Source organism: Telopea speciosissima, chromosome 3 (genome assembly GCF_018873765.1).
Source record: "Telopea speciosissima isolate NSW1024214 ecotype Mountain lineage chromosome 3, Tspe_v1, whole genome shotgun sequence".
Taxonomy (NCBI): domain Eukaryota; kingdom Viridiplantae; phylum Streptophyta; class Magnoliopsida; order Proteales; family Proteaceae; genus Telopea; species Telopea speciosissima.
In genome coordinates this window covers 36,515,000-36,528,022 of record NC_057918.1, presented here as the reverse complement: position 1 = coordinate 36,528,022, position 13,023 = coordinate 36,515,000, and the positions used below count along the sequence as shown (strand labels likewise).

Here is a 13,023-nt window from a genome sequence, read left to right as displayed (position 1 = left end):
CTTTCTTCTTTATTAAGATCCATTTACAGAAGGTTTTCTAAGTTGCATGACCTTGGAGGATATCTCTATTTTATCCACTTAGTTGTTCCCATTTTCAATTTGATATGTTAGTGCTTTGTTTTGCCACTTGGACGACAGTTTGTACTGAAACCTTTGCCTGCCTTATAGCTCTCTTTATGCACACAACCTAGTAGATACCCCTTCAGGTCTGTGTAACAAAGAAAACTTTCATTTATTCCACAGTTCAAATCTCAAGATTCTCATCATTTTGTTTCAGTAGCCATACAAATATCATAATCATCACCATCCTCATCACCCAGAACCATAGAAATGTCATCCACTCACCCTTACCAAACTTAACCACATCATTCTCATCACCCCATTGTCACCGATCCGGGTAGTCAATTCCTGTATGGAAATTAGGCTCTGGGTTTATTGAGATCGATTCCAATCCAATCCCAAATCAGAATCGACCAAGTTAAATGAAGATCCGAATTCTAGATTTTTTATCATTGTAAATCCAAATAGTCCATTGTAAATTGACCAAGCTAATATAAGGATATTAGCTTCCATTCCATTGCCTTCGTGAATGATAGCTTAAACCTTTTCTACAGGCATTTAAAGATTCTGATATTCTAATGATAAAACCTCTTTCCTCTCCTTTCTGTATCCCCACCAAACCTCATTCCCACCAATGATCCATGTCAAAGTAACCATATCATCACCACCCTCTCCTGCCATTCATAAACCCACCTTACACATTCACAGTTGACATGGAATGGAAGCTAATATCCTCCAACCACCATAAGCAATTACCAGAGTATTTAAAGAAGCTCTTAATCCACAGGATCTGACCCTTTTTGTTTCAACTTTCAACCCAGATAAGGTATTTCAGGCCTTTGTTAATAGGGACAGAAGGAAATACCGAGATCCAATGTTACAGCGACGAAAAGCTTTAGATGAAGAGATTTCTCTTTACCTTCAGCAAAGAAAAACTCTCTCCAAGAAATAAACCAAAAAAAAAAAAAAAGATTTTCCATACATGAACTAAAAATATTTATACATTAGTGAAAGATGAAAAAGAAACCAAAAACCTATTGGACTTGCCTTATACTCCAACAAGAGCCTTCACAAAAACCTGCGGAGATGAAAATTTGTTACCTCCGAGGTGCTCCAGAAAGGATGAGCCCATTGAGAAATGACCCATGCTTCCCAAATGCCGGAATGCTGAGAGAACGTTTTCTCATCCTCACATTGTCCCCTGCTGGCATTCTCTTCTGATTCTTCTCCATGAGGAGTGCTGAATATGAGCACAATGGCTCAGACAAAGGCTCGTTGCTTGTTCTCATAAAGAGATCCAAATTCTCTTGGTACTTATCCCCTTTCAGGCTTTCAACACTGTTAGTATCATGATCACCAGATATAGGCACTCGCTTTGTCTTAGATTCTTCATCATCATCAGACCAATACCCAGTCTCCTGCCCATCCTGCATAGCTAGATCATCATATTCCTCATCAGATTTTGTCGACTCCTCATCGACTGAGCCCTCCATCTGTAATAATAACTACAAGTTAAAGAATATAGATAAAGAATCACAGTGAAATAATTTCATCACTGGGCACATTCTAAGCTCACTTTGGGTCACAACCAGAATGGTAAACTGCACCCCCTCCCTCTTCCTCCCCCACCCCACCCCCAAAAAAAAACAATGGTAAAGTGCTTTTCTTTTGAAATTAACGTGTAGCCCTGAACCATCCCAATGAGGAATATGTGAAACATGTAATTTCAAGGCATTGCAAACCATATTTCCAAACTTCGTTTTAGAGCTCTTATTCATACCTCTTCATGGATCTGCTTTTCACCTACATCACTAAGATCCTCGTCACTGTCCACCTCAGGTGGTTCATCAGCTTCTTCATCAGTACCAGAAACCGACTGTTCCTCTTTAAGCTGGCAACACATGAAGGATAGAGCACCAGAAAAGCATAATATTAGCACTTGGGCTATAAACGACTGATTTGTTCCACCTATATTACCAAATACCAAGGAAAAAAAATGAAAAGGACTGGCACAATGAAAATTGTTAGCTGATGCCACTGAACAGTGTTACTTTGTTCTTGCAATGGTTGATTCATTTTCAACAGAATTATATTCACACCAACTTATATGTATGACTTGACTTACTTTTTGAAAAAAATAACGTTAAATATCTGTGCCTGATTCAAATACAATCCAAGATTACATACCTCCTTGGCAGGTCCATCAGACATCCTTGGTGAGCTACAACAGGAAGAGTAATATCTGCTCCCAGTTTCAGTTCCATCGGCCCTCGACTCATCAATACTTCCAGTATGACTTGTCCCACCTGTATCACTGCGCCATGCACTGATCCCAAAGTTACCAAACTGAAGGTTAACCGGTTCTGCCTTGCCAATCTGCAAGGGACCATACATTGGAATTCCCATGCCTTTCTCACTCCCATAGTATGAGATGGGGTTTCCATTATTACCAATAGAGCCAACTGGCCAAGCCTTAGCCACAGAACCATCCGTATTGAGAAGAGCCATTAGATGTCTAGAAGATCCTTTTCTCTGGATCAATTGGAACATCCCTTTAGAGCTCAGTGAGTTGGCAGCATTTTGTCTCCGGTACTCCTCATCAATCACCGCAACTGTGTTAGTGATGGGGTCATACAACTGCTCCCCTGCCTCACGTCTATGAAGGCAGCTGAACACTGTGGCATGGATTGCTGCCACACTCCTATCAACGTTTGTGTTGTTTATTTTGGGTACTAGATGCTTATCAGCGCGATTACACAGATAGTCTTGAATCGTTCTTATGTTGCGAATATATTTCACATATTTGTTTTTTGCGGGATCTAGGGTCATGTATTTCGCACGAACAGCAAACCGTTCCAAGTGTTTCTCTTCATTTGTGATGTAAATCATGAAAGGTATGATCGAAGGATGTTTCTTCATTAGCCCCATCTGTAAAGCAAAATAAAGGAAGATTGAGTATTTGTAGCCACGTAAATAACAAATTTTAGTACAAAGATTCAAATCTTACATATCAACTTAGCAAGCTGTTGAAGACTGGGGCATATTTTCAGTATTGTCCTTCGGCTTTTATTTCTTTGGGTTCATTATGAGTGATTCAAAACTCTACCAAGCATTATTATTTTGAGATACCTTAAATTATATGTCCCTATATTCCATCCATTAAACTCACACTATATATTTCTCCTTTCCCTTAGAACTTAGTTACCAAAAATATAAATAACCTAAAGAAACCCTTGACAAACTCCAGCCAGATTTTCAGTTAGATTAGATATGGTCAACCAACCAACCAGCATACCTTTTGTTTTCCATAACAACCGATCCCATCAATTTAAAAATAACAAAGATGAAAATATTGGTTGAAAAGCAATGCAAGGCCTGCAGGGTCGCTACCTATATGAGCCCTTGCTATGAGTGGTCCACTTCATTATTTGAAAACAGCCTCTCTGCAAAAGCATGGTTAAGGCTGTGTACATTATGAACCTCCCCAGATCCTGCAGTGGTAGGAGCCTCGTGCACTGGGTATGCCATTTTTTTTATTGACTATTTATCTCAATGCTTTGCAAGGTAAAAAAAAAACCCAAGTGTCACTATTTGATTTGGAGAACTACTGAGAGGACCCAGAGACCCCCTAAAAGTTTTCAATGGTTGAATGTAATTTTTTTAGCAATCCAAACTCTTTCCTAGCCTATCACCAACTTGTGTTGTGTGTGTGCGTGTTGAATGTACTTACCACAAAGTTGAGGCTTAAGTGGACACCCTCAACAACTACTGATTCTTTCCGCTCTTCCCATGCAGTAATCAGCCGATCAAGACTGTCAATGACCATTTCACTCTGTGCTTTAAATCCTTCAATGGCCATCTGTTTTGGACTAATCAGTTCAGTGGTACTAGAACAAGCATCTGTTGGTCCAGAATCTGGATTTTTATTTACAGCTCCATCAGAGGCCTCATCCTTGGGCAGAGAGTAGGAAATGTGTGCTGATTTCTTTGCTCTCCTTTTGGCTTTTGCTTTTGCAACTGCCACCGGATCCAAAAACTCACCAGCATGATAAGTTGATGCCCAGAGTAGAGGGTTCTGCTTTTCATCCACAAAGCTCCTCATCATGTGTCGAATGGAGTCGGTAGAAATCACAGTTGTGATGCCCAATCTGCTACCCTGTGAGAGAACATGACAACATAAGGGCTAAGGACTAACCAGGGATGCAAACCAAATTTGTGTGGTTTGAATGCTTATATGTTGTGTCATATCAAGGGAATGGATGATTTAAGGAGAAGAATGTTAATTTCATGAACAATGGACCGACACAACACCCACACTAAACTTCCACCATTAGATAAAGTAGCATAATTCAAGCATTTTTGTCGTGTGTTCTCACTTTGGATGATGTATAACTAACACACAATTTAATAAATTCCTACAGTATTGGTCATAAATTTGACAAAGATGAACAATAAACATTAGCATAATAAAATCTGCTCGAGTAAAGTACAATTTCGAGCAGAACCTTTCAAGCTTTTCCTTTATTACATCCAAATTCAGATATATTAATAAATTTGAACCAAAATGTAACGCAACTGGAGAAGAAATGATGTGATAGATCCTCTGTATTCAAAGTCAGAACAAGTTCCTTTTAAGGGAAGGTGAAAATACCAGCAACGCAGACAAGGTAGATTTGCCACACCCACTTGTCCCGCATAACAGCACGGTCATAGATTCCTTCCTTTCTCGGATTCTACAAGACAGAAAGAGAACTCAAGAGACTCAGGGAAAAGGATAAGGTCATAGAAAGTATGCCAGGAAATAAACCAATACAATATTTAGGAAGCTAACAAGTGTTAATAACAATCCCATACTTCTGGGAGCACAACTAAAACAGGTTCAACAACAACAACAAACTCAGCCTTATCCCAACTTAATGGGTCGGCTACATGGATCCAAACAAAACAAAGTCGGCAAAACTGAGGTCTAAACAAAAAAAAGGGAATGAAGAGATGGAGAAAAGAGGAATGGGAATACGATGAGAAATGAAATATGGAAAATAGAATAAAAATGAAAGATGAAAATAAAAGGAAAGAGGTACAGCCCAGCAAGTCAGGAGAATCTCAACTAAATGGGGTCTGCTACATGGATGCTTGCCCTCCAATAGGGCTCTATCTGAGATCATACTTGGTACAAGTCCTAGATTGCATATCCTTCCTCACACCTAAAACAGGTCCAATACAATATAATCACCAAGACAAAAGGATTTGGGTCCTAAATAGTGATGGGAAATTTTTCATCCAAGTCTTTATTTGTTGCAAATTGTAATATTGTCTATGCTGATGATGAGGAGAACCAGTGTGGTTCTTTTCCTTATAAGGTTTTACTGATATCCAAGTTACCCCTGAAATGCAGGGCATTGGGCTGAGAAATGAACCATAAAAAGATCTTAACGGGTGATGTTCATCACAAGAGAAGACCAGGAGGGTTCCTCTCCCCTCAATCCAGCTTGATGTGTTTGGGATATGGGGAATCAGTCAGTTGATCATCTTTCCAATTTTGTTCCTTTGCTAGTTCCATTTCTTAAAGCTCTTTCATCTTTCTTGGGTTTTTCTGGAAGATGTCAAGAAGCTTACATGGTTATGGAATTTCTCTCCTTGAGGTAAAAAGGGAAGCTTCTATGGAATGTAGTTCTTATAACGCCCTCCTTTTGGTGTATTTGGGAGGAGATAAACAAGTAGTTGAAACAAGCAAGTGAAGTTTCTGGAGATGGTTGAAAGAATTCAATGTAGGGTTGCTCATTGGGCTCAAGGGATGATTTGTTGAGGAGATCCCCTCCAGCCAATTATTTAATTGCGATCCAAATTTGTTTTTGAGGGTTGCTCATTGGGCTCAAGTGATGATTTGCTGAAGCCTAAAGGAGACCCCACCAGACAATTATTTAGAGATTTCAATTGTTCTTGAGTAGGAAGGTTTTAAGAACTCAAGATCCTCTACATGGAAGCCTCCTCCCAAAGGGTGTTCCAAAACTCAACATTGATGGGTACTTCCTTGATAACCCTGGGATTTTGGCTATTGGAGGAGTTATCAGATTGTGGGATGGTAGAGTGGTTGGAGTATTCTCAGATCCTATTGGAGAAAGGTTTTACTAGACCGGAGTTGATAGCTTTAAAAACATGAATTGATCTCTTGGTGAGCAAGGGTTGTTTTCCAGCTATATAATGGAAGGGGATTCAGCAAATTGGATTAGGTGGACAAGTTTTAAAGAAGCTCCTTGGCATTATAATTACCTATTCAGGTCAATAAGAGAATGCCAGCCCACTTCGATTTTGATTTTTGCTGGCAGCCAAGAAAAGCTAATGAAGTGGCGGATGATTTGGCTAAGGGGGTAGTAAGACCACAAATCTGCTTTGGGGATTCCATTCCTTTGTAAGATGTACCTACAGTCTCCTGTTCCCAGTTGGGGTTCAGGGGTTGTTTCTGATGCAGTTCGAAGGAGGAGACAGGCCAGGTTTTAGGCCAGAACCAGGCCCAAAATATTGGCCACGGTTATAGTGCCTGGTTCTAGCCAGCCCTTGGACTAGCTGTATGGGGCCACCACAATCTTCAGTTTTGGGTCATATGGACAGCTGGCATGGTTGAGAGATGCTGCCAATATTCTCTAGGATATTATATTTTAGTTTCTATTTCAGTAGTTACCATTTTCTCGTATTGCTATCGAGTCAATAACTAGAGTTTTTATTTTCGTTGGAGTTTCTATGTTGATGATTAGTTGCCCTTTTAGTTAGCTTGGCAGCCACGCATACTGCCCACAATTTCGGGAGTTCCTAATTCTGTATCAATGACCATGGAGATTATAAATAAAAACATTGGGCTTCTATTGCCCATGATTTTGGTTGAGATAATTACTACTCTTTGAGTATGGTGAGCTGTGGTGAATCAGTCATGTTCATTGGTGGTGAAGCCATGGAAGGAGGGTGGTGATGCCCAACCACAGGCCTAGTTGGTGATACCTACGGTCATACCCCTTTTCTCTTTGTTCTTCTCTGTTTTTTCTTTTTCCATTAAAGCATCTGTCCAACTTTGTGTGGGATCGATTGGAGGTAATCTCATATTCTGCCAGTGGTTTAAACTTGTTTTTAATCTGTTATTAGTGAGGTCACAATCCTCTCTGCTAACCCTTTCTAATCTGTCAGATTTACTCTTAGTTTCAGCACCCTGTGAAATCCAGCAAAGGCCATATTCTGTCTCAGATTTCAGTCCCTGTTTTCTGGACATCCAACCACTGGATGAGCTTCATATTTTGACTTTTGAAGGCTTATTATCCCGTATAGGACCTTCCTTCGACCCGACTTTTGAGTCCCATCTGAAATCTGGATCTGGAGTTATTCAGGCTCTCCTATCACCTTCCATTTTCTGTCTCTTACTTTCTAATTCTGTTCTAATGAGTTTTCTGCAGATCAGTTTGTTGGATCAGGCCCATCTTTGGAGCATATAACTAGCAGGATTCTCACTCCATTGTACCTAGTTTCCAGCCACACCTGAGTGCTGGTTATAAAGTTATTAGAATTTTTTATATTGTGTTCTGTTTATACTAGTGTTCTGGTCACTGTGGTTATGTTGTCCATTAATCTGTCATACAGGTTAGTGTACTCCATCAGTTCTTCTTGAAGAGGATTTTTTGTGTTGTTGAATCTTCGTGTAGTTTGTAGGTCGTACTATTATTTACCTCTTTTCTCTTTCAATAAAATGCATTATTTATCTCCCCTCCCCCCCCCCCCCCCACCCCAAATAAAAAAAAACACCATAATCACCAATAACGTTGATATACTCCAACTTAGCAATTGAGTCAAACTTGGCACTTTTATGACTGAATTCAGTGGATTGACAACTGCCTTTCTCTATTCTGGATTTAGGATTGAGCCAATGGGCGCAATCCTAGTTCAGGTTTATCTCTCAATCCTAGGATTCTTCAGCCCTCAAAAGTGGAAGTATGCATGTAACCGATAATTACTTTTCCTGAAGAATAAACAGAGTTCGTTACAAAATTCTGGAACTACTAATGGAATAGAATAGAGTTCAATATTTACGAGCAGAAAACTCACCCCCTGGTTTCTAAGACTATACTACTGAGCCAGAAAAAAAAAGGGGGGGAGGGGACATTTCTCAGGATGTCAAAACTTATAACTAGTATCTACATTAAATGTCTTCTTGTAAACAAAATTTAACAATTTCATTTCAGCACCAACAGGCAGATTGAGCTTTCTCTTACACATTCAGTAAGTAGATGCCAAAAAATTAGATATATAAGGAGCAAATGGAAGGTGTACTAAGAAAAAGGAGCAAATACAAAGGCCTGAGGATGCTACCATCCACTTTTTCTTTCCCATACGCTAAAAATCTTAGCTTTAAACCACAACTTACTTGCAAATGCAACAATGATCAGTGATTTACTTCATCTAATGCAATCATACCCTACAACTAATTCCAGCACAAATACACCAGAAAGATACCCATGGGAAGAAAATTCAGAACTACTAATATGTAATAAATTAGATAGAAAAGCAGATCAGCCTTTGGGTTTGGCAAATACCAACAACACATCATGAGATAGGAAGGTTGTATAAAGTAAAGCTATCAGTTGCTATTGATCTAAATCATATTGGGAGAAGCAGAAACTTTCCAAAGTGGGAACCCTTGCCTGTTATACTACTACATGCTCAGTCACTTGTTGACCAAAGCCTCAGTGGCAAACAATTCACAACAGCAAGGCCTCACTTAAGTCCCGCCTCATAACATTTAACATCAAAGACAAGTAAGGAAGCCCATAGAATCCTCTGCTAATGGAGAGAAATATTCAGTGCAATACCTAACACTTCGATACCAAATTAAGAGGCAACCACATATTATTTGGAAATTGAAAGGCTAATACTATAAGTTCAACTCACAAAAGTTTTCCGTGTATGAACAGCTTTAAGGAAAAAAAGAATTTATTTTCTTTGGGGGGGTATTGGTCCTTTGCTTGTGCATTGCATTAGCCTAACACCAAAAAACTAAAGACATTTCTTTTGAAATTAGTTGGGAAAGGGGGGCTATCAGTAGAAAAAGTTAATACAAAAAGACGAGACCATGGAGGCAAAGTCAAGCTACCTTAAAAACATTCCTCAATGGACACACTATATGGCACGAGAAGTTGTAGCCACAGTACATGAGAAAAATATGATTTCGTTGCTAGATGACATACAAAGCAAACAAGTACCTCACTTTTATTGGAAACCATCAATAACAAATCCAATAAGATGCTTTATGCCATGAAATAAAGAGCGATATAATGTATTTTTGTTGCTGAAGGCAGCAAGAAATATGCTATTAGATACATGGAGATAATCCAGAAATTTAAACCTAGGTAATACCAGCTATGGTGCTACAGTGTCCAGTGTCAAAGTATCTTTTCTTCTAAACCCTATCCTCATTGACGCTTATCTGTGACAAGGTACATAAAACTATGATATTATAAGTTCTGTTTTGCTATTTGTAGGCTAAAATTACGATGGAGAAGATTACTCTAAAAGTACACAAAACATGATCAACTAATCTAATCAACTTGAACCACAACCAGTACAAGTCTAAAGAACTGGTGCAAGGCATGCATATGCACCAAAATCTAAACTTGATGTTCTCATTCTTTTCTATGCTAAGTATAAAATGATCTACCAAAAAGCACATCAAAACAAAACTTTCTTGGCCACTTCCATTGCAACCAAAAAAATTATATTGACCATCAATAATTCCCAAAAAGATTTCTCGATAAAGAAGCTCTTCCAAAATTAAGGAGTTAACATTTAAAATTAAAAACTTAAACATGACCATTAAATAATGAGTAGGTATTTACAACTTTCAGCACTAAGAGCCTTTATAACAAGGATACAAAGGAAATGCATCGTCATTTGGAAGGCATTTACCTTAGCGGATTACCATTCCCTAGGGGTGTTAAACCTTAGTCTGAATCGAACTGATATAGCCCAAAACAAACCAATACCGAAACCAAACCAATATAACCCGAAACTCATTAACAAACATATTTTTTCCATAAATTTGTATATATATGTCAAACCGAACCCAAACCAGACCGAAACAAACTGATAAGAACCTGAAACCAAACTGAACCGAAACTGAAGCTTCCCTTATTGGTTTGGTTCGGATTCACCATTGCCATACCAAAACTGATCCATCCCAAACCCGATTGACACCTCTACCATTCCCCAATGAAAAGAACACCCAAAAAGGACCTCTTAATACAGGAAGCCTTCTCAAATTATGCAGTTACAGATACTGGAAATTTATATAAGATCAGAAAGCAAGTTGGTAAACATTAATGAGTGTTTGAGAGAGCCAGAGAAAGGAAATGATAGTTGTTTGTAGGGAATTAATGCATGGAACACCTCAAACAAGGTGAAACAAGGAGCATTTCCTACTACAAATCAACCTCAATTGGCGATGACCACAATGAGTTATATCCAACAAAAATCCGAGATAAAATTCAGAGAACATAATGTAACTTAAGATGAAGACCAGAAACTATTACAGTAGAGGAGAATGGTAAAAAAAAAAACAGCAACATAATTTTGATCAAGCATAAAACCTGGAATCAGAATTTATCTTTTCCAGAGAGTGGGGGGTTGGCTTCACAACCTACCTTCACCCATAAACAATTTGAGTAACCTCTTCCTTTCTTCCTCTCATTTTGCTAATGGCGCAATAAAAAATACGACCTTAATAGTAAAGAAGATTGAGAACAAAAATACCAAGTGAGCTTGACATATTAATACACATATCTGTATGGTTGTTCTGTTCTAGACATGGTTATGCTGAATCAAATATTTCTCTAAGGAGATAACACCTTATACCTGCATGCCAAAGCCAAGTCAGCCCTCTGATTGGGACCAACATACTTGTATTCTGCAAGAACATCACAAACACCATCCAGGAATGCCTTTCTCTTAACAACAACAGTTGTGCGCCTTTTGTATAACTCAAATGGTTTAGTCTTACTTCTCTCGTCTTTCTCGGAAACCGAATGGTCGCAAACCTCTCCTTTACCCAAGCAACCACACGCAGAACAATTCTTTTCTTTGTCATGGTGTTCTTCCAAAGCATCCAATCCTGAATTTCCCACCCACACATGAGGCAAAGCATCAGCTGAGGATTCATTTCTCATCACTTCAAAAACCCTTCGGCTGATCTGAGAAGCACAAAGAGAAACTTCAGCAAAAATTTTTGCAATTTCTTTTTCTCATAATTAAAGCATTGTTTACGGGCAATCAAGTCGGAGCACTGTAAGTTATTGACCCGCTAATAGTTACTAGCATCTTACAACCCTTAAGAAATGCTCATTATTAATAATTCCGATTAGAGGGTGAGATTCATCGCAAATACTATAATTTGTTCAAATTTACATCCCCTTTTCAGGGTAATGCAACACCGGCATGACTTCGACATTCTAAGCCATCTCCCAAAGCTGAAATGCCTAAAAGCAAAAAAAGAAAATTCTCGCATCTATATCTCCCAGGCCCCTGACAACCAGTCAGACTTGAACCTGAGCTTTAGGCAACCTTTCAATCATTTAAACAAACTTGGACGCAAAAGAATTAAAATTTTCCAAAAATGTAATAGAAGATAACAAACACAATTCACACGTTTAACAGAACAAAGATCTCTGGACCGACAATTGGAGCCTCTAAGTTCTAACCAAGATCTGATCAACATTTAAAGGAATATCTCAGGAAATTCATCCCAAAAAAAATTCGTATATATAATAAGAAAGTGGAGCTAATCCATCAAGGGAGACTAATAAGATAGACCTGGAAAATGAAACAATTGTTAGTCCTTTTTTCTGTTGTTACCTTGAATGCATGGCGCGCTTTGCATCCCATGAGCTGCAGGGTGCTCTGCAGCACCGATCGAGTGTATCGGAAGGAGTCATTCCCATCTCTCCTATCTCCGTCGTCCACAACGACTATATAAAACAATATAGGCACTTCCGCCATCTCTTTCCGAAAGTGGAATCCCTGCAGCACAAACCGAAAAAGAATATGAAACAGTTGATAATTCCAGTTCAGCGTCAAAACAAGAAAGATGGCTACAATACGATCAAGGTAAGCAACATATTTCGGAGACATGCTAACCCGAACTTTTACGCTGGAAAAGAAAACACTTGACCGAGAGAGAATAAGGAGGAGGAAAAAAATATATATATCAATTCCATTAGAGCTTAACTTTCAAAAAGGAAAAAATCCATTAGAGCTTTAAAGAAGGTTGAGTTCTAGCGAAGATCTGCGGAATTTAAACAACAAATTACAGGAGAAGCCGAGAAAAAAACCAAAAGCAGGCAGATTAAAACTTCTGAAAAGGAAAAATCTCGTAAACTCAAACAATGTAGGTATAGGACTCCATGCAATCTCAATATGAACTAGAAAAACATTAACGGAAAACCGCCCTATCGTACCAGGAAAACTAAAATGATGGAATCCTTGATCTTTTAGAGACGAAAACTATACAGCTTCTTAAGAATCTAGGGTTTCTAATAGCTTCGATCCACCATTTCCAGAGCTTCCAGCGAGATCCCGCCATATCTTGCCACACTGCACATCACAGAAAAATAGGCTCCACGAGTCGCTCCCTCGCACTCGCGCTGTGTCTTTTCTCTCTCTTTTATTTTAGTTATATATTGTTAATTAATTATTAATGAGTTAAAAGACGGACTTCAAACTGTTCCGTTTTTCTCATTTTTAAGTCTTTAAACTCTTAATACTCTTATCATAAGGATTTCCGATTTTTAATACCACGTTACTCCTCTGGGCCAGCTCTGGGCTCTGAGTCTGAGCCCCTCTCTATTTATAGTATTTATAGGAGCAATAATGCCGCGAACCCTGGCACTTTGGCGCCGGTTTTGTTGCGGTGTTATAATGGTTATTTTTTCGACA

The 13,023-nt window shown here is 38.8% G+C and overlaps 1 protein-coding gene across 1 annotated transcript; it reads right to left on the bottom strand.

Annotated features, from left to right (window-relative positions):
* Positions 1-1,113: 1,113 nt before the first annotated feature.
* Positions 1,114-12,752, bottom strand: LOC122655514 (P-loop NTPase domain-containing protein LPA1 homolog 2-like). Its single transcript, XM_043849706.1, has 8 exons — positions 12,546-12,752; positions 11,944-12,108; positions 10,948-11,282; positions 4,712-4,793; positions 3,791-4,216; positions 2,248-2,988; positions 1,841-1,951; positions 1,114-1,553 (listed from the first exon to the last, which is right to left on the bottom strand). The coding sequence occupies exons 2-8, from the start codon at positions 12,085-12,087 to the stop codon at positions 1,158-1,160; spliced, it is 2,235 nt and encodes a 744-aa protein (XP_043705641.1). The 5' UTR covers positions 12,088-12,108; positions 12,546-12,752; the 3' UTR covers positions 1,114-1,157.
* Positions 12,753-13,023: the final 271 nt, after the last annotated feature.

Excerpts from the sequence above, each read along its gene's own strand:
- LOC122655514 (XM_043849706.1), bottom strand. The coding sequence starts at position 12,087 with ATGGCGGAAGTGCCTATATTGTTTTATATAGTCGTTGTGGACGACGGA. Across the intron at positions 2,989-3,790 it reads ACTTAAGCCTCAACTTTGTG|ATGGGGCTAATGAAGAAACA; the intron begins GTAAGTACATTC and ends TTTGCTTTACAG. Across the intron at positions 1,952-2,247 it reads CTGATGGACCTGCCAAGGAG|CTTAAAGAGGAACAGTCGGT; the intron begins GTATGTAATCTT and ends ATGTGTTGCCAG.